Source organism: Etheostoma cragini, chromosome 18 (assembly GCF_013103735.1).
Source record: "Etheostoma cragini isolate CJK2018 chromosome 18, CSU_Ecrag_1.0, whole genome shotgun sequence".
In the NCBI taxonomy this organism is placed as follows: domain Eukaryota; kingdom Metazoa; phylum Chordata; class Actinopteri; order Perciformes; family Percidae; genus Etheostoma; species Etheostoma cragini.
Genome location: NC_048424.1, coordinates 11,747,297 through 11,768,102, shown reverse-complemented (window position 1 = coordinate 11,768,102; position 20,806 = coordinate 11,747,297). Strand labels below are relative to the sequence as shown.

Sequence of the window (20,806 nt, the reverse complement as noted above, 5' to 3'; positions counted from 1 at the left end):
AGTGGGCTGACTGAATAGATGTAGCAAAGTAATGGTGAAGTCAGAGGGCCAAACCATGACGTTCCTTGTTTGGATCAACCACACTGAGCTAGAAAATGTTTAAGAAGAACCAAAATTAAAATTGAACTCAAATGTTCTGGACAGATGAGTAGAAGGGTCATAACAAATACAGTGCTTGTCTGCACAGTGAACTGTGGTGGTTTGATTGGTTCTTTTTGAAACTTCTTATTTATCAAATTATAGAAATGTTATCAAATTAACTGAAATCCAATTTGCTATAAAAAGACACGGCAATCACAGTGTGTGGCACTGCTGAAGACCAAACTGCATCTTTGCAATTATTCTGTGTATGACCGAAGATGCGTTGACTGTATCAAAACACCGGTTCTGCAAGTGGTCTTCTATATTCAACATGAAAAAGGACAGTTAAGTGCAATGGAATATTTGTACAAAGTCTCATTGTTTATTATTATTATTTTGTATGCATAAATATGTAACAAACCATATTAGTTTCCAAATTCTACACACAGTTTACACAGTTCAGGACAACTGCTTGTGGTTCATACACAAATTGCTATTATGATAATATCACGACACTGTTGGAACTGATTGCATAGATAGAAAATAAGCACCTTTTTTGAAAAGTAAACCGATACTGTAAACATCAGTGGTTAATTCGGGAAATAGTGTGTAGCGTAAGTGAAAATTCTGAAAGCATCAGATGTTTTCTGGCCTCAAATCGCTGCAGCGTGATTTGTATTCCGTGCACTCCAGACTCAAATTGGCATATTACACGTCCAAGTGCAGGTCTGTCCCACACCCCCACATGGACAATTCTCTGCTCTGCCAAAAAAACAGCATTCATTCAAGATTTGCAGGGAATAAGTGTACTGTATAGACCATACTTACTACATGAAACAAAACTCTCAGTCAAACAGATGAATTTGTGCCACAATACAATTAAAACAGGGATTGATAGAATATAAATTATAACACAGCGGGACTCGGCTGAAATTCATTACACTGCTTTTTTTGCTTGAAAAATCGATTAAAAAGGGCAAATTCTGGGTGAAAAACTATGTCTTACTAATAACTAACAGTGCCCTTCATATGTCTCTGCATTGGAAAATAATGCAGCTTGTGGTGAAGCTGTGCAAAAGCAACTCCTGCTTTTATCCTTATTAGTAACTGTGCTTGAAAACACTGAAGGTTGTCATTATCGAAAACCATTATCCAGTCTGAGAGCTCCTGGACAACAGCCCATCTCTCAATCAGCAGATACTGAAGCCTCCACACATGAATCAATCAGTCAAATCAATGACAGGGCTGAAAAGGTGAAATGAAGTAGTAGTAACAGTACGGGAAAATGTTCAAAATAAAAGATAAGGCAAAATGACTAGGTTGCATTTTGACAGTGCACTGTGCTGAACGGCGGATACTAAAGATCCTCTATAGACATGCTGGAGGCTCTTTCTGATCCCCAAACAGTAAAGAGCTTTGTTTCGATGATGCAATGGGTCAGTATTTTTGCCTGTCGGGAAGAAAACAATGCAATTAAGCTTCACGGCAGCTTAACCTGATAAGCCATCCAATTATTTTGCAGCGGGTGTCATGACAACGACACCGAGTTCCCCGCTACCTCCCGCCTCAGTCATAATGCCATGAATACAGAGAGAAGGACCACTTCTGGGGGCAAATTATAATATCCTCTTGACAGTGAATGTCAGCTGAGCAGATAGATGAAAATAATTTGCTGAGTCTAAGGAGAGCAATATTAGTCCATAATAAGATTTGGGACGTGTTTTTTGACAAAGATGGCGGTTAAGAGAGGAAAATGTGAACTGTGTGTGTTGGTAACTTCTTAAAAATAAAGCAATTCCTGAATTAATAAAAAAAACACATACAAGTACATTTGTACAAATTGTCTAACCTAATGCAAAGCATACAACCATATACACATTCACATATTAACAAGAGTGATAACTGTTTTTTAAAAACAAGCTGTGTGAAGCCTCAATTCTATTCATCCTACTTCTTTGATAATGATACAATATGCATACATAAATACACAGCTTTGACATTGAAAAAATACAGCATATGGAAATAGGTTTCTTTACTTTACTTTAAGTTTGGTCTTGCCAAACACTTGTCCTTGTAACCTTACAACATCGCTTTACTTTAACAATATCATTTCCTTTATTTACAGGGGCAGCCAACTGATTGAGGAGACAGCAGAATGTAAAATAGCCATTATATTTTGGTTACATAAGCCATATTGATATAAAACGGCACTAAAATTGATTGTTACAGGAATGAGTGTAACCGTTTGTAACTGGTTTACTGTTGTGTTGAGTGATGAAGATCTTAGTGTGTATTGACACTGTTAACACAACGCAAGCAAGCATGAGGTTATCAATGAATTATTCATTTTGATTACTGATCATTTACATTTCTTCAATAGTCAGGTCCCCCTTGAGTGTGTTTTTTGATGGATTCAAGATTACAAAACCAGATTAAGATGCATTTACCTTAAAGGGGCAACGATCAATTTTACAAATCAAGTTCAGTCTGTTCGTTATGATTAGTACTACAAACCGCAATTCCAATGAAGCTGGGACATTGTGTAAAACGTAAATAAACACAGAGTACAATGATTTGCAAATATTTTCCAACCTCCTATATATTCAATTGAACACACTACAAAGACAAGGTATTAAATGTTCAAAACTTTATTTTTTTTTTCTCCAAATAATAATTACTTTTTTGGGTGCCTGGGTTGCTCAACTGGAAGAGCGCACACCCATATCCAGAACTTCAATAAAGCTGGGACAGGGGGGTAACAAAAGACTGGGAAATTTGAGGAATGCTCAAAAAACACTCGTTTGGAGCATTCCACAGCTAGAATGGGTTAATTGTTCAGGATTGGTACCGTATTAAAGGAGCATTTCCAAAAGGCTCAGTCGTTCACAAGCAAGGATGGGGCGTGAACTTTCATGGGGGGTCATACACTTTCATTACCACAGAAGAAAAGGACAATCCAGATTGTTATCAGTGCAAAGTTCAAAAGCCAGTTTCTATGATGGTATGCGGGGGCGTGGGTAACTTGCACATCTGTGAAGGCACCATTAATGCTGAAATGTAAGAACAGGTTTTGGAGCAACATATGCTGCCATCCAAGCAAAGTCTTTTCAGGGACGCCTCTGCTAATTTCATTCTTCGAGTGTTACAACAGCATGCCTGCAGTTCAGACATGTCTCCCAATGAAAATTTGTGGCACATTATGAAGCGCAAAATAAAAACAAAGGAGACCCCGGACTGTTGAGCAACTGAAGTTGTCGTACATCAAGGAAGAATGGGTAAGAATTCCACATACAAAGCTCAAAAAATTAGTGACCTCAGTTCCCAAATACTTATTGGGTGGTGTTAAAAGAAAAGGTGATGTAACACATGTTACATGTGGTAAACATGCCCTGTCCCAGCTGTGTTGCAGGCATCAAATTCAAAATGAAAAATTTGCTAAATGTTCAACCATCAGTTTGAACATTAAATGTCTTGTCTTTGTAGTGTATTTAATGAATATAGGTTGAAAAGGATTTGCAAATCATGGTATTCTGTTTTCATTTACATTTTACACAACATCCTAATTTCATTGGAATTTGGATTTGTAACCGCAAAAAAAGTTGGATAATGTGTGGCTCCAAAGTCTGTGAAAACAACCCAGATGAGGTTATAGTGACGTCATCAGGATTATGGTCTTTCTTGTATTTAAATCAAAGCCGGCTTGACAAACTGGAAGTTTGGAAATTTTGGGCGTTATAAGGCAAGTAATAGTAATAAAAGACAGTAACTGCATTATGGGTAATGCCGGATGCAGTGTTTTTGGCGCTTGGCTCATACTAGGAACAGGTGAAGATATCTTGGCCTTTACTGCTGAAGTTCTGATTGTTCTTTTTATAATCTGTCTCATTTTAGCCACCCAACAATAAAACATAAAAGTGCCATACTAAATCACTGGAGAAACCCTTTAAATTTCCAAACAATGTAGTTGTTTGTCAAGAGCATTGATGGTGGTCCCTAAGCTGTAGCTTACTGAATGCATTGCTTTAAACCCAATGAGACTATAAGTGAGTTTGACAGTTCATTCGTGACCTTCCACAGCATTTATCAACAACTCATGGCCTTCCTCAGCAAAAGCAGTTGCTCAGTTGTCATGGTCAAAACTTTTTTTTTTAATTAATGGGGAAGTAAAGAGGATGAGTTGAGGAGTCTTACAGCCTCTGACAGCGGTAGGGCGTACAAGCCGTTGCTGGGTTGCAGTACCTCAATTCCATCTTCTGAGAATTTATTCACTTTTTTTTCTTTCTTCCATTTTTCTAGGGGGTTGTTTTTCCTTTATCAAGTACATATGGTGTTGTATACTGTACAGATTGTTAAGACATTTGAGACAAATTTTGTGACTTGTGATGTTGGGCTATTTATTATATTGACTTTACAAGACAGTATTTTTCATATCTGGATGCCATCCCAACAGCATATTGATTGTTTAGTTTGTTATATATAACAAACTAAACAATCTCCACGATAACTGAGCAAATCTATCTGCTGAAGAGGGCAAAGAGATTAGGTTAAAGTCCTGGATAAGTAAGCAGTCTTGGGTTGGGAGTGAAGTACATGTTTGATTTGTACTTGATTTGATTTGTTGGTCATAAATATTGCAGTGTACCAGACTCTATAAATGTTACATGTATTCCTCTTCCAGAAACATTTCTTTAATTTTGTATGTGGCTTTTTTTTACTGACACATTTATGTTGTAATCAAAGAAAAAGATGATACGTGGGTGCACGCATGCCATTTCACTCTTCAAAGAACTGGTTGAATCAGCACAACAAACCGAATGCTCATAATTTATCAAACACAACTAAAGATTTGTACCTCTAACACTGGGCTTCTTCCAGTGACTGCTGAGTCTGGCAGCCGTTACTCCTTCAAGCAAATGACAAGATAAGAGAACTTCCAGAAAGAGATGACGTATCTCAGACAGATGGCAGTTGGTGAGAGTTTGAATATGGCCGGGGATGACTGAAGGACTGAATGCGCTGTGTTGACTGGCAGGCTTTCACAGAAACCGCAGTTTATGATAGCAGGGTATCCATTCCGTCTTCTCCGCAGCAGTCACCGAAAATCAACCAGAGTCTCTGATTCAGTTTGTGCACAGGGAAGCATGATATGTTTCCAACTTTCAAGTAATGTTTTGGTATTTGTTGTTTTTCTCAGGGCCTGAGGGGTATGATTTCCATCAAATTTCGTTGGTTCTGTAAGTTGTGAAGCTATTCCCTGCGTATGTTATTCAAACTCATTGTTGCAGACGACAGATTCTAGATGGAGACCTCCCGGACGCTCAGAGCTGCATTGTAAGAGATGGGTTTGGAGCAGGGCTTGGCCAGTCTGACAGAGACAGAAAGAGAGGAAGAAGAAAAAGTAGTATTGCCACAGAGGTCAATGGGAGTAAATATTTATTTGTCAAAAGTGTTCACAGGATACTCAAGGTTCAAAACAGAGAAAAAGATCATGAAATGTAGAATGAGTACAATGGCGTTGAAAGGGTGGGAGGGCAAACATTTAGAAAGCCATCAGGTGGAGAATTACAATATCTACAAGGTCAAACATACAAACAATGGTGACCATCAAAACCAGATGATAACTAGAGCACAACGTCAACAGAACTGCTACTATCTTTACATAAGTTGATTCATATTTCCATTTCTGAAGAAAAAAAGAAATGGCAAGACAAATAAAACATACAAACTATGAACTAAGGTGAGGATTTCAATCAATGTATTTCAAACAAAAAAATTTGAAAAATTGTAATTATTTTTGTCTATTAAAATAAGCAATTTCACCATTAAAACTATGATGTTTTAATAACAAAAGAAAAAATTGAGTCCTAACCAAAACCCCACAATTGACAACCTAAAAATAGATCATCAATAGTAAGTATCTGGCCACATATTCCAGATGCATTCAACATGCTAAATAACTTGAATATGAATAGGATTGTTCCTGTACAGCTGATCACAAATGTGCAAATACTAGCGGTGGAGGGGGTTCTTGAGGCATGTCAACTCATCACAAAAGGGACAAAGGATCAAAAGTACTAATGTTGATCATTTTGTTATTTCTGGACAGTCTGTACGGTGCAAAAATTTAATAGTAGGCCTACTACACAGAAATTATTGGTATTCTTAACGTAAGGCCTCGTGCAACATGCAATATCAATAACATGCTGGTTAAATCACTTACCGGTGTCCATCTCCTCTACTTCCATGTTGCTGCATGCCAGATAAAAAACAATGTGACTGAATGGTGAAGTTTAAAATACGTTAAAACACTCTTGCTAGAGACCGGCACAGAAAGGACACCAAGACTCCAGCACCACCATACTCAATGTGAAGAAACACTCACAAAGGTTGCAATTACAAAGAATAAAACCTTGTCACATTTAGATGAGGTTATATAATTCAAGTATCTCAGTACCAAAGCTGTTATGTTCAACTCCAAGGTCAACATAGAAATCGTAAATACAAATTAAAGTATTTATTAAACCCATTTGAACTGAGATCAATGTCAATAGTTAAATATATTTGAATAACTGTTAACAGTTACATTTTTCAGAAAATGATTAATCCCTGACCTGTGCTGATACAGTTAATTAAAGAATGATTCTAATGAAGTTGATTTGGGAAGAGAGAGCATTATTATATATACATAATAAAGCACTGCTAGCGACCCCTAGAGGATGAAGGATACGGCCATCCCATCAATAGTAAATACCAGACAAAGTGGATCCCCTGCAACTACGGTAAGTGTTCCGTTATGTTTTAAGAGGACTAACTATTGTAACAGTGGTAACATTAGTAACACTATTACATCAATAGGGTGGTCACTACTATTGCAGTTGTTCTTGGGCTACATTTATCCCCTGTAATGTTAATGCGCTTTTTCACCCCCGAATAAACTGAACGATGCTAGAGCTAACGCTCCTGACTGTAGCCTTTGCCTTGCTAATGAATTGGATTCCACATGTACACCTCCAGTCCGTGTTCATTCTGATTCTCCCCTCGACCTCAGTCTGTTTGGCATTTTGTCTATCAGCTTCCAAAATTTGTAACTCCTCGTCTGTGTATTCTGACTCCAAACTATTTTTTCTAGATCTTGGTTTGACACCAAGTACAAATCCTCTGACAAATCCTCAAAGTCAGCCATGATCACAACATGTTGTTTGCTCCTAGCTAGCTATGCACATTGGTTTGACAGAAGTAACTGTGCTTTTCGGTGTTGCGTTAATAACTATTTCTTTACTATTTATTTTCTGACTATGTAATCACTTAATCACCCAAGTAGGACTGCTTAGCCTTTCTGAGAATACACAGTGGTTCCCAGTTTGTATGCGGTTAGAATGTGTCTGTGTCTCATGTGACCTTGTTATTTGTACACCCTGTGTTTAAACAAATCACAACACGTAAATAGGAACATGTTGCCGTTATTTTGTCACTTATTGGGAGCAGTAGCTCGTTGGAACCAGCTACCTGCAGGATCTCTGCTAGGCTAAGCTAATGCTGGTGACGTCAGACAGAGTTTCAGCACGCACAAAGATGAGAAGGGTATGTATGAACTTGACTAACTCTGGGGTTAATCTTGAATAAGCTAAAGTCCCAATGAGTCGGTGTGTTCCATTAAACATTTGCAAACTGTATTTTTAACAGGGCTAAATCTAATGTCAGCAAACCATGATATTATTTAAAAGTGTGATCACTGAAGATTCCTAAAATATGCCCAAAGACAGATCTCACAACCCTCCTCTCCCTCTAAAAGCACTCTCAAAGTCACATGTAACACTAAAGAGGTTTGACAGCCATGACAACTCAATGTGATCCAGAGTACTTCCACGTTTCTGTACAGATTGTATCCCCGTTTCAGGACAGATTGTATCCACTATTCTTCCACCAATCGCAAAGCCTGACATCCTTGCTTATCTCTGAAGAGGAGGTCTGCTCTAACACTCCCAAAATCCTTCAGCATTTTCTCTGTGATGTCAGTTTTAGATACGGGTTTCACCTTCTTCTATTTGACATCAACACTCAGTCAGAATTTCCTGGTCCCTGCTAAGAACAACCTAAGGGATGACCTGCCTTCCTCTTCCGATATCCCTTCACACCCAGCCAGCTTCTACATACAGTTCTGTACATAATCTCCATTTGCTTGAACTGAAGCATTAGATGCTCCAACACAACAAACCAACCCATTAGCTGCAGGCAACACAGCCTAATGAGAAGTTATTTATTTAATGTGTGAGGCACCATCCCTTCGCTACTCTTCTCTCTTCATGGAGGGATAACACAACACTGCAGGACACATACACACATATCAGCTGGTTATATGAGGAAATGAAAAGCCATGCAGAGGAATCCTCACAGTTTCTTCAGCATTGAGGCACATTATCAAATACTATGTCAGAAAGACCAAGTGGTAGATGTTGTGAGCCTCAAAGTAAATCCTGTTTTGTGACTTTGTACTTGCAGAAGCAAGGCTACAGCACAAAACGCGTTTTAACCTCAAGAATCACATTTCAGGCTCATGCAACTTCATAGACCGTCACACTAACAAAGAAAATTAAAAAAAAGGTGTTGCATTGTAATCCTAGGTCAGAGATAAAACGCCCTGCTTCAGTGTCGATGATCCTGACAGCTCTGTCGAGAGACGTTGCCATCGTGTTGGCAGTAAAAGAAACGATAGTCACTAATATTGACTGTAAGTCTTAATAGCGCCACATTGATCTCACAAACGTTCAGACTGCTCACTATTTAGACAGGAATTCTAATCAATCAACATAATGTTTAACACAAGCGCACACTAGTCTATTCAAATGCATTGATATGAATAAAAGCAAGTCAAACTAAAAAATAATAAATAATAATTAAAAAAAATGTTTTTATTTATCGCTTGTAGTGATTATCATTAAAGTTAATGTCTTACTGCAATGGGTTGTAGGTATTTCAACATAACAATAGTGTTGTACAAGGTAGTGGATCATGTCATCTCAAACTACTTGCAATGGCCAAACAGCTGATTGACCCAAAACCTTGTTTTATTCAGCTCTGGTTTAATAAGACACTAGAGCTTTACAACACCTACTTTAACTACAGTTGTTAAAGTTTTAACTTCTTCTAACTACTGCTAACAGCAGAGCATTTACATAAATCTACTTTGTAAAATCTTACAAAATCTCTAAAGGTTTTCATCATTTTTACCCCTCACCACTATTGCATATCCCTGTCTGTGTGTATGAATTTCAATAAAACCTGTGTCAATCAATGTGTCAAATGCAGGTTTTCTTATTTAAGAAAAGTCTGAAAGGTTACTGACAGCTGACCATCACCCTCAGTGCAACAGTCATCCTTTAAAATAGCTTGACAGGGCTCAAAAGGGGAGTTACCCCCGGTTAGGACTGGAATCAACATAATAATGGATAAACTTGGTTTTGAGGGGGTAACATCTGTATTTTGAGAACAATCCCATCTCCTTTCATTAATTAAAAATAAATATCTCCAGTGGTTAACAGACTTAGTAGTCATACGCAAAAGTTACCTTGAGAATGCATCATCGATTCCATCTTCCACATCCTGTTGGGACATTAACAATATAAATCAATACACACATAAATTACCAAATATTACAATCCTGCTGCTTCTATTCTTTCAAGCTCCTGTGCCTGTTCACTGAGTCAGCTGTTTATTTTATCTAAGTAATACACAAATTAACTTAAGTGGTAAAGAATCAAATATGGCATAATGCAGATGTTTTTACTTTTATTTTCTATGGTAAACATTGTGACTGTACAGTAGGACAATATTGCACAACTTATATAAAGGGGGAAGTCTGTAAACATGGATAAGGATACATATTTACGTTCTCTGCATTTGTTTTTGGAAAGCTCATGATTCAACAAATTTTAATTGCCTTACATAGTTCTTAATTCATGAGTTCCTAATAGATATAATAATATAAATATCAGTGTGGCCAATTTCTACTGACTTTTTTATTAATTTGAAACAAGGTAAGGCAAATGTAGAGGGATACTAAAAAAACACAACAGAAAGCGAGGTATTAAAGACAATGTTGGACTTCCTGATGGAATCTGGCTCAATTAATGCACAAATTCTCCTAATTAGAGAAAATCAATTCAGGGAAATTACGAACAATATACGATGAATTTGTGTGAAATCAGACTGTATTAGTGGCAATCTTTGGATCCTGGTGCCACCTAGTGTTAATAACATGTAAGTGAACACCAGAATGGTGACCAATGAACCTCCAGTAGCATAAACATTTTAAATTATATAAAGTACAACTACATATAACAGCTCCAAATATTTCTAAATAATGACTGTTCTTGAGAAACAATCACATTTAATAAAAAAGAAAACTACAGTCAACAACTAACTACCTTTTGACAAGAGTTTATTTGTGTAATTGTCATTATTTTGGTAACTAATGGACCCACTGCTCTCCACATACATGTAGGTAACCCCCTACTTTAGTATTCATTTTACAAACCTAGCAGAAGGACTATTATAAGTATCTTAAATTTAAAACCTCACTTAATATATGGCTTTTGAATGCTTGGTAATAGTAATCGGTGTCAATTACAGACAAGCATGATTTAATCAAGTCACCAGTAACCACAGAATTGTTTTAAGCATTTGTTTTTCCTAATGGAGGCAGATGGTGTCACCTACCCAAGAGTCGTGTTTGATTGGTCGCCGTCGAGTAGGGTTACTGCGAGGCGAGGGTGAGCTGAGTGAAGCAGAGAAGAAGGGCCTCCGGAGACTTGGCTCCATCCCAATGGGCTTGTGTGCCTCTGGGAGATCTGGGGGAGATGGCAGGTGTGGACAAGAGGTTGACGGGGACACAAGAGGTGAGACAAAAGGGAACCGAAAAGAGGGAAAGGATGGCGCACATCCAGACACACAACAGAGAAGAAGGATGGAGAGACTTATCAGCTTTTCTGTCTCTTTAGGTGAAAAACCAATTCCAGCCTGTGGCACAAACAGCTTTTCCTGCAACATGCTGAATTTAAATCATGTCTGTTAAACCTTCACTCTCTGTGCCCAGTTACCACCGAGATCACTGAGGCTTTAACATCGCATTTTGTCTCTGCCCTCGGGCCACTAGCACTGGACATGGAGCCAGTTTCAATTGAAAGAAATCTTGAAAAGCAAACCATTAACTAACAACAAACTGAATAGATGACTAAGTCTCATTTTGCAGTCCCTTTGACCCGCTAAAGAGTGGAAAAGAGTTTGACCTATAAATGTCACGGCTAATTGGGAAGTATTTCAAATCTCCTGCTCCCGTGAATTACTAATTAGTGGAGTATAATTGGATGATTTCTCCTAAGTCCATGTGAAAAGTGATTGACAGCAGTTCAATTTGTGTGTGAGTGGGTGCAGTGTCAAACTACAAAATTGCAAGTCTTGTTGTATACACACTACCACTGGAAAGGTAATTTAAAAGTCATTATGCAACTGAATACAGAAGCATTTTCTTAATCACGTTCACTGGAAACTGTTGGATTTGTTAAGAAACCAGGGCCTTAAATCTGGAGAAATTTGGTCTGTACTTACTCTAAATCTGTATCTACTTCCTGTCTCGTTTCAGAGACTGCAACATATTACGATTGTCATCTTTACAAAACTAATCAGATCATAATATTCTTGTCAGTGATAGGCAGTTTCTTTCTCTCCAGCTTGTAAAGTAAGTTGTGATAACATCATCCTTATTCTCATCTTCCGAGAATTATAATAGTCATGATTGTAACGTTAACCACTGCAGCAATAAACCCTTACCAAAAAATGTCTCAAATATTAAGTATTTCTCTATAACATTAAACATTCATCACTAAGTGAGCAACAATCAAAGTTAAAGTTAAATTAAAAAATAGAGTGATGTGCATGCATACAGGGGGTGGAATAGAAAACAAACCTGAATACTGACTGCTTATTAAGAGATGAAGCGACAGAAGTTTTTATGTGTAAGGATTGGGTGAAAAAAGATCAGTTACCAGTTAGCTCAGTGTGTGAAATTAGGTGTTAGCTCAAGCTATCTGGTCAAAGTCAAGTGTTTCTTGTGAGGGAAGAACATTATAAATTACCAGGTCATATATTTATTTACCTGTAGAGCTAACTTTGTGTAGTTTGTGTTAGCATCATCACCACTACTTGCTACATACTGTATAAAGTATTGTTACATGTTTCTAGCAAGTTGTTAGAATCCATGTAAAACCTATTGTGGGAATTGATTTTCCACCCTACTGTCACTGTTCTTGATTGTAAATGGCAAACCCATTTATTCATTAAGAGTTTAAAGGGAACAGTTTGCCTTTCTGGGAAATACGTTTACCGGCCATCTTGTTGAGCATTAGATGAGAACCCTGATACCCCTCATTAATTTATTCAGTTGTGTGTTGCCATTTCTTAAATTGGAAACAAAAAAACTCACCATTCACTTTAAACTGATAATAAAGATTAATCTTCTATTATAGTAATTATCAGCAAGACTTAGTGCTGTTTCGAGGTTAATTGTGCATCCTTTTAGGAGGACAATAACCTATCTTGTCATTGCTGTTGAACTTAATGTGAAGCACATGGGGGATAAGGACAAAATCAGATGAACTTACCTGCTGGAACACACTGAGTGTCAGTTGTCTCTGTCTGCCCTTTGCTTGCTGCACAAGAACAGCAGGTTCTGGCCTTCTTGCTTTTGTCTGCAAACAGGAACAATGCTAAACCTGAAGAAGACTGCATGATGTTTGAAAAGTTTTGGCAGGGGCAGATCTACAGGGGCGCAAGGGGCGCAAGCCCCCCCCCCCTTTGGTGATCCAAACACTGTACTTGTAAAAACAAACCACTACTATGTCCACAAACTTCTCAAAACATTGAACTAAACAATACATTTACCAAAAGTGAACAATTTAATTTTTATTTGAAATGTATTCTTAGCCCCCTATACCTCAAATACTTAGCTACATCCCGGATTCAAAAGTGCGAGCGGCTTTCGCTCAGTCCAACTCGCACACAGCGAGTCTGCTGAGAAGCGAGCCTCTGAAGGTAAAGTCAGTTTCCCCAGGTAAAGAATAAACACGCACGTTTATTTAAAAGTTACATTTGAAATGAATGTAATCTATGCCAAAGACGATTCAGCATCAGCAATAACAACACGTCTGCACTCTGCCCATTGATTAGTTCTCATTTTAGTAAAGAACAGCATAATAGAACATATAAAATCTTGTTTGTATCCATAATGTTTACAGATTGTCGTTGTTTCGCCGACATTATAACACACAATACAGCGCCAGTTGGGAGATGGATCATTTTTATTTGATTAGATAAGTATGAAGCTATATTTGTTTCTTCATTACATGCGAGAACATAAATGATCTGAGAAAAAAAAATGTTTGAGAGAAAATCTTATCACACCGATAGCAAAAACGCATTTTATGAGCAAAACAAAATATTTGAGAGAAAACGTTTTCATACCAATAGCAAAAAATACTATTTGAGACTAAAAAAAGTTTAAATATAAATTTGAAATTTTTAAAACTATTTGAGAAAAAAAATCTCTCTTAAGATACTTTTTTAAACTCTCAAATCAATATTTTTTGCTATCAGTGTAAAAAAAACAATTCTTTGAAAAAAAATGTGTTTCTCTCTAAATGTTTTTCTTCTTGTTCTCAAAACCTTCTCAAAGTCAGTTTTTTTTGGTCTACATTTTCTTTTCTCCATAAAATGCTTTTTTGCTATCAGTGTGATAAGAAACAAATCTAGCCCCATACTAAGCAGTCCTGTAAAATCCACACAATGGTACTTGAACCTTTGGTTGTCAGGAATTCAGGTTTTGTGGCAATTTTGCGTGGAGGAAGTAGCCTACTGTTGTGAGTCATTCATATAGCGCAGTGGAGATTGTGGAGGACAGAATGGTGGCTAAGCATGTAAAGAATTTCCCTTCAGTCCCTTGGTTGTTAAAGACATTAAATAACTGCCCTCTCAACTTGGCTTAGAAACCAAAAGCATTATTAGTTAGAGTAGTCACAGGTTGGATGGACTACAGCCTTTCATTCATGTTTTTTTTGGAAACACTTCAAAAGAAAAAAGTTTTACAGAACTGTCTCAAAGTCCCCTTCTTCCTGTTCTATATACTCACCTTCCTGAGCAATCTCCCAAAGATCAAGGGCTACTTTAAAGGCCTGGGCTACTGTCAATGTCACAGCCTGAGCCTGGAGAGAAAAGTAAAAAGGAAGAATAATAAACCAGCTCACAAGGTGCTTCCCAGATAAAAACAGCAGATAAAACCAAGAAAAACACAACCAACGACTATGAAGTAAAATATAGAAGAAAACAGAGGTATCATACACCATAAAACATCTGAGAAAATAAATAAACAAAAAAGAAATAATATATATATACACTTACATACATACATACATATACATATATATATATATATATACATACATACATACATACATACACACACACACACAAAAACAAACATACATACCATTTATATGCAGTACATACATACATTCATACATATACACACACAGTATAAAGTAAAAAACCTAATTAAAGTTGTGATTCAATGTGGTGCTCAAGAAAATGTTTTGCTTTAACATCTTTAAAACCAAACTGTTTCTATCTTATATAAATCCTGTTTATGGTGGATCAACAGAATCCCATAGACTGGTGAGTTGTAAGGTGTCCGGCCACAAGATGGAGCCACACTACTGCAATACTTGCAGCACAAGTGCAGTTCATTACTTAGACACCAACTAAATTGACCTTAACACCTGCTCAGGTTCAAGACTATTTTCCCCCACACATCAAGCTGAATACAGCTATTTCCACACATGTATTTACAATAAAATCAAAAGAGTTGCACACTTACAATCTTCTTCTTTTGGCAGAGAAATGCATGGCACTCCAGGGTCTCATTGAACTGACTCTGAGAGACATATGCAAAGACCTTATCCTGAGTTTTATCTGCTGTGCAGTACGAGATTCTGGATGAGAAGAGACAATAACAACAACAAGAACAAATATTATTCAAGAATATTAACACTATCAATCCACCTGTCATAATTGCATTCTTGATGATAAATGAGTAATTTCAGCAGACTGAAACCAAAGGACACCATGTACAGTTCCTTTGCTGCTAGCCTGCACACTCTTAATAAAACCACATACATCAAGATAAGCTACAATTTAGGCCATCACTTTGCTTTTGAAACTCAACTTTTCCCATATGCATATGCAAAACAATCATAGCAGGATGAGAGTGCTGGTTTTGAATATTATGCTGATTGAGTCCCACAGATGGGAAAGGTGGAGCAGGAGACCAACGAGCAGCAGTGACATGAGAGATGCTTCAAGCTGTGACTAAGCTCTTTGGTACTTCATATTTTCAGATAGTTTGTGTGTTTAATGCAAAAAAATTAAGTCAAATGCTGATATAATGTTGCATTGTGTGTTCCAGGTTTTTCCATTCAAGGCTTAGATGGTCAATTAACCCTGAAATGTTCAGTCAAGAGATAATGGAGGTAAAGGGACAACATTTACAGATTTTGTTTTGAGGCAACACACGCCATCTTACAAAGTATGATTTTGATGAATTCACTTTATTCAGGTAACCTTTATGCTATTCCTCAGAGTTATTTGTCTCTTGAGAAGGTCAACCAATAAAAAGGCATGTGAAACTGTAGAAAATCAGATGTAGATAACAGTTAATTTCTAAAATAACCTCTGTGACAGTTAAATAATATATTGCAACTTCTGTTGAAATATATAATTTCTTCTGCTGGTAAAAATAGAAAGTCTTGGATTATGAATGGATCTCCGCTGTGACTATATTGCACTTGAGACCTCATTTCCAACAGTCACACTGAATCTCTCCTGGATCTGGTTTTCAAGAAATCCAATTGTCGGCAAATCCAGCATGGCCAGTCATGGCCAGTTATTTGCAATGGCTATCAAAAACCAATCTAGACAAAGTCCACCAAGCCATTTGGCTCCCCCACAACAGCTTGTATGGGTTTACTGACACGATGGACACAAAACCAATGGATTTGTTTTGTCGGATTGTATACGGGCTGTTAGAATTCTCGATCTTGAGTCACCCCGTATGTCTATCTGGGGCTGTTACCTGAACCAGCAGAGTGTGTCATGTTTGTTGCTTTAAATAGATCTGTGAATGAGCCACAGCAACTTTTGTCACTATAAATAAACATAAAACCTTTATTAAAAGCTGCTTAAGGACCAGATTTGGTAGCATTATTTGAGTAAAACCACTCGGATACTACTGTACTAAAAGAACTTTATGGGCCGAATAGAACACAAAAAGTCATCCTTTCTTAATTAGACACTCAGGGTCGCTCAATGCATGTCATCATGTTCATAGTGAGGGATGACACCATATGACTGCATCATTAGTTACTTGTAATCTGTAAACAAAAAGGGATCTGCAGCTAGCAGCCACTCATTTTCTGCATTACATCAAAAAGAGGCACTAAAAATAAAGTAATTTATTTGATCAAACAACAAGCCAGACCAGCACTCTCCCTCTCAGATTGTTTGCTGCCTTGCACCACTAATGCATGACCCACATTGCAATGCCCAGGACACCCAGCCAGCCCGGTTTTTCCTCCTCTCCCCAGTGCTCGAACTTATATTCAGGCTCTAATTGCAGAAAAATTAGCAGTGAAAAAGTTTAAAAGGGTTGACCTATTTAAGTTTGGAAAACAAGTGTAATGTAACCAAACTAGTCAATTTAAACTTACAATAAGTATCATCTTACAGAGATATTATCTACTTTCTCCCTGAGAATCTTCGCAACCTAAATTTCACTTATTTCTGTGGGCTTTTATTCTCTGAGCCTCCACAGAGTTTTATGTTGCTGTCTGTGTACTCTCTAAATTTCAATTGGATTTTAATAATATTAATACATGTATAAATGATTGGTTGAAAGGATGGGTTATATACTGCACAATGATGAATGTAAATTGTTAATTTGGCAGTATTACATAGGAGTAGTATCAACAGAAATCAAATCATTAACTGTAGTGATGGTACAGCAGTGTTCTTGTCATTTAAGAAATCCATGTTTTAGGGTTTTATTTAACTATTAATAGGTAAAAAATGTATTTGTATGTAATTCATGTATGTAAAAGCTGCAATAATTTAATCTCATTGTTCAACTAGAAGGTCCCATCCTGAGCGTGTTGTACATAGGTTAAATAAAGGTTCTAATAGCCTTGGAACCTCAGAGGAATGTAGCCTGAAGATGCAAAGTCTCCAAACACAGCCATGCATGGAACTCATCACTGCTCTCTCTTATTGTATGCAGTAGAGAGATGCCCAGAAGTTCACAACAAGAAATGTGGTTCATTGTCCACAACACATTATGATTCAAGCAGTGAACATAAGCAAAATGAGCAAATAGGTCAGTGCACTGCACATTCAGAGCTTAAATTATCGGCAAGAATCTATTTAAAGTGAAAGTTTATAAAAACTCTTGCTGTTGATAACAGAAGATGGGATGAAGAGTTTGAAGATGAAGAGATAACAGAAGAAGAGTTTATAAAAACTCTTGCTGTTGATAACAGAAGATGGGATGCAGCTTTCATAAGATCCAAATTCACCATTATTCTGTAATTCTGGACACAGCTCAAGGTAAAATTACAGTCATGCAGTATGGGTACATAAAATAGTTTACTATAATATAGCATCAATGTGAGAATAATATAAATCTCTAATGTAGATGTCTCAGAGTGAATACACTTTCAGATTTCATCTTGTTGGCACAGATGCTCAAGCTGATTGTTCCATTTATAGTCACTTCTCTGGAGTGTGATGTGCATGCAGATTCACTCATTTTAGGACAATTGGTAAAAAATAAATAAATAAATAAATAAATACTACCACCGACGTGCTACACAATGGATCATCATATTCCAAGAAAAAGCCTTCAGCTTGAAACAAAAAAATAATTGACAGCATCCCAGAGTTTTCACTAAGCTTGAACAACAAAAGCTGAGCTGTCAGTCTGCATCATATCTCCAAAGAAGCTCCGCGGACCGCCAGCCTTTGATCTCCTCGCTGTGTAGAGCCCCGGTGTTTGTTGGGCAGAGAGGGAATATCAATGGAAATATTTAAATATTTACAGCACAAAGCGTGAATAGAACTTCATACATCAAAGCCCTGGATTCTCTACATATACTGCATAAAGCAGGTGTGCTGTTCAACACAACAATGAACTACCTTTTGTTGAACTTTTTATCTGACAAAAGTGCATTTATGAAAAACCGCATTTTGCTGTTGCTGCATGGAAGCAGTCGTCAAAACATTTTTTCCTAATTCTCAAACAGGAAATGGAAAAATACATTGATGAATATTTGGGCAAAGAGAGAACACTGTTCTAGGGGATCTGACATCCAAATCATACAGATGTAATAGTATCAGAACAATGTTTATCATAACAGGTGGAGTGTCAGTTACACTTCTAGCTTTCCTGTTCTGAGCCGTATGTTTTGCAGATTAATATGCTGGTTGGTCTCTAAGAGCTCATGTCAGAATATTAAATCAGTAACACCAGTCCAGATGGAAGCTACACACCTCACAACGTTTTGCTCGTTGGTACATGTACAGTTGTGTTCAAAATAATCGCAGTCCAACATCACTAACCTCATAAATCATATGTTTTGGTAGAAGTGATATTCCTACATGGCAAATAATTTACTAGTAAGACCCAAAATTCATGACATGCATGCTGCTAATTCTGTTCAAATGAATCTGTAATTGAAAAGGGCGTGTTAAAAAATAATAGCAGTGTTGTGTTCAATTAGTGAAGTCATTGATTCTGTGATAAACAGGTGTCACTTATGGCCCATATTTAAGGAAGGAAGGAGGAAAAGGTTGTGCATGCTGGTTATTGTGCATTTCACATTAAAAAACTCAGCAAAATGGGTAGTTCCAGACACTGCTCTCAGGAATAGAGGACTTTGATTAAAAAAGTTGATTGGAGAGGGGAAAACATATAAAGAAGTGTAGAAAATGATAGGCTGCTCAGGCAAAATTATTTCAAATGCCTTGAAATTAATCAACACTACCTTTCGAAGGGATTGAAGAATAGCCAAAATGGAAAAAGGCTCAACCAATGATCAGGTCCAAGAAAATCTAAGAAGACTTAAAGTTACCTGTGAGTACTGTTATGATCAGAAGAAGGCTATGTGAAGCTAAGCTATCAGCTAGAAGCCCCCGCAAAGTCCCATTGCTGAAAAAAAAGAGAGACATGTACTGAATAGGTTGAAATTTGCCAAATGACACATTGACTGGCCAAAGGAGAAATGGTGCAACATTCTGTGGACTGATGAGAGCAAAATTGTTCTTTTTGGGTCTAGGGGCCGCAGACAGTTTGTCTGACGACCACCATGCACTGACTTCGATCCACAGTACACTGTGAAGACAGTAAAGCATGGGGGTGCAAGATCTTGTTATGGGGATGTTTCTCATACTGTGGTGTTGGGTCTATTTATCACATACCAGGGATCATGGGTCAGTTTCAATACATCAGAATACTTTAATAGGTCATGTTGCCTTATGCTGAAGAGGAAGTGCCCTTGAAATGTGTTGTCAAAATCTGTTTCTGTTACCAAAACGCATATGTCATTAAAAAAGCATGTTTAAAGGCAGATTTTTCTTTTTATCTTTCAGCAGGACAAAGCGAGCTGTTTCCCCCTGCTTCAAGTCTTTATGCTAAACTAAAATAGCTAAACTATGCTAAATTTCTATCAAGATTATCAAGATATCTATCCTAATATATGTTAATTAGAAATATTCACAGCTGAATGACACATTTCTTGCTGACTGTTCTAATGAAATAAACGACATATGCTTCTACATGTTGGATCAACATTTTCTGTGAATATATCAAAGCCATATATTACCAAATTATATTAAAAAAGAAAAATGATATAGTCCAAATAACCCAGCTTTATTGTTGTAATATCATTATACTTCCAGAGTGGTTTAGTCCTTGGTCTAATCCCTGCCAGCAGTCAGATTTACGGCCACACTACAAGGCACACATGCTCATGGTGGGAGATTTAGATCATGCTAATATAATCTGGAGTGTCTGATTCTGCAAATTAGATGCACTGTAAATTGTGCTTGTCATGAGCTGAGTGACCGTCAATGCTGCTGAATTCGATATCAGTTTGTGAAAACTGACAGCGGATATTTCATTGTTTGTGTGTGGGTGGGTGGATGGGATGGGATGGGATGGGAGGGTCATGCACATGAGGATCCTATTTCCAATGTGATGGCACAATGCCTCACTGTCTATCCCCCAGTGAAGCTTTTCCTGAGGGAAACAGCCCGCATCCAGTTAGTGTGAATACAAAATCAACTTGACAAACAGACACACATTTACATACACACTCAAATGATCAAGTCCATCAATGCGTGGCCACACACACACAAACACACACAGTGTTTTTAATTCTTTTCTCCCTTACTTGTTATGCACAAAAAACAGTCTGATTTATTCCCTTACATCTACACTCTACTTTCTTTCACTTGCTGTGTTGGCCAATAAGTGTGTTTTGGGCATTGAAAATAAGACATAAAAAGGCGGGGGAAGAGGGTAAAAGGGGCTGTGAGGACGTGGGGGCAGGGGTAAATCAATCCTCAGTCA

The 20,806-nt window shown here is 37.4% G+C and overlaps 1 protein-coding gene across 3 annotated transcripts in view; it reads right to left on the bottom strand.

Annotated features, from left to right (window-relative positions):
• The window catches only part of si:dkey-71h2.2 (low density lipoprotein receptor adapter protein 1), an 87,410-nt gene that overhangs the window by 46,297 nt on the left and 20,307 nt on the right, over positions 1-20,806 (bottom strand). Inside the window, exons 4-10 of one of the 3 annotated variants that reach the window (XM_034900052.1) lie at positions 15,005-15,119; positions 14,261-14,333; positions 12,738-12,824; positions 10,798-10,928; positions 9,647-9,681; positions 6,302-6,330; positions 4,797-5,446 (exon numbers count right to left, since the gene is read on the bottom strand). In XM_034900052.1, coding sequence (XP_034755943.1) covers positions 5,400-5,446; positions 6,302-6,330; positions 9,647-9,681; positions 10,798-10,928; positions 12,738-12,824; positions 14,261-14,333; positions 15,005-15,119 — 517 coding nt within the window. In that variant the 3' untranslated portion in view covers positions 4,797-5,399. Of the gene's footprint in view, positions 1-4,796; positions 5,447-6,301; positions 6,331-9,646; positions 9,682-10,797; positions 10,929-12,737; positions 12,825-14,260; positions 14,334-15,004; positions 15,120-20,806 lie in introns of those variants that run through there. The other 2 variants (XM_034900053.1, XM_034900051.1) reach the window with 2 other exon arrangements.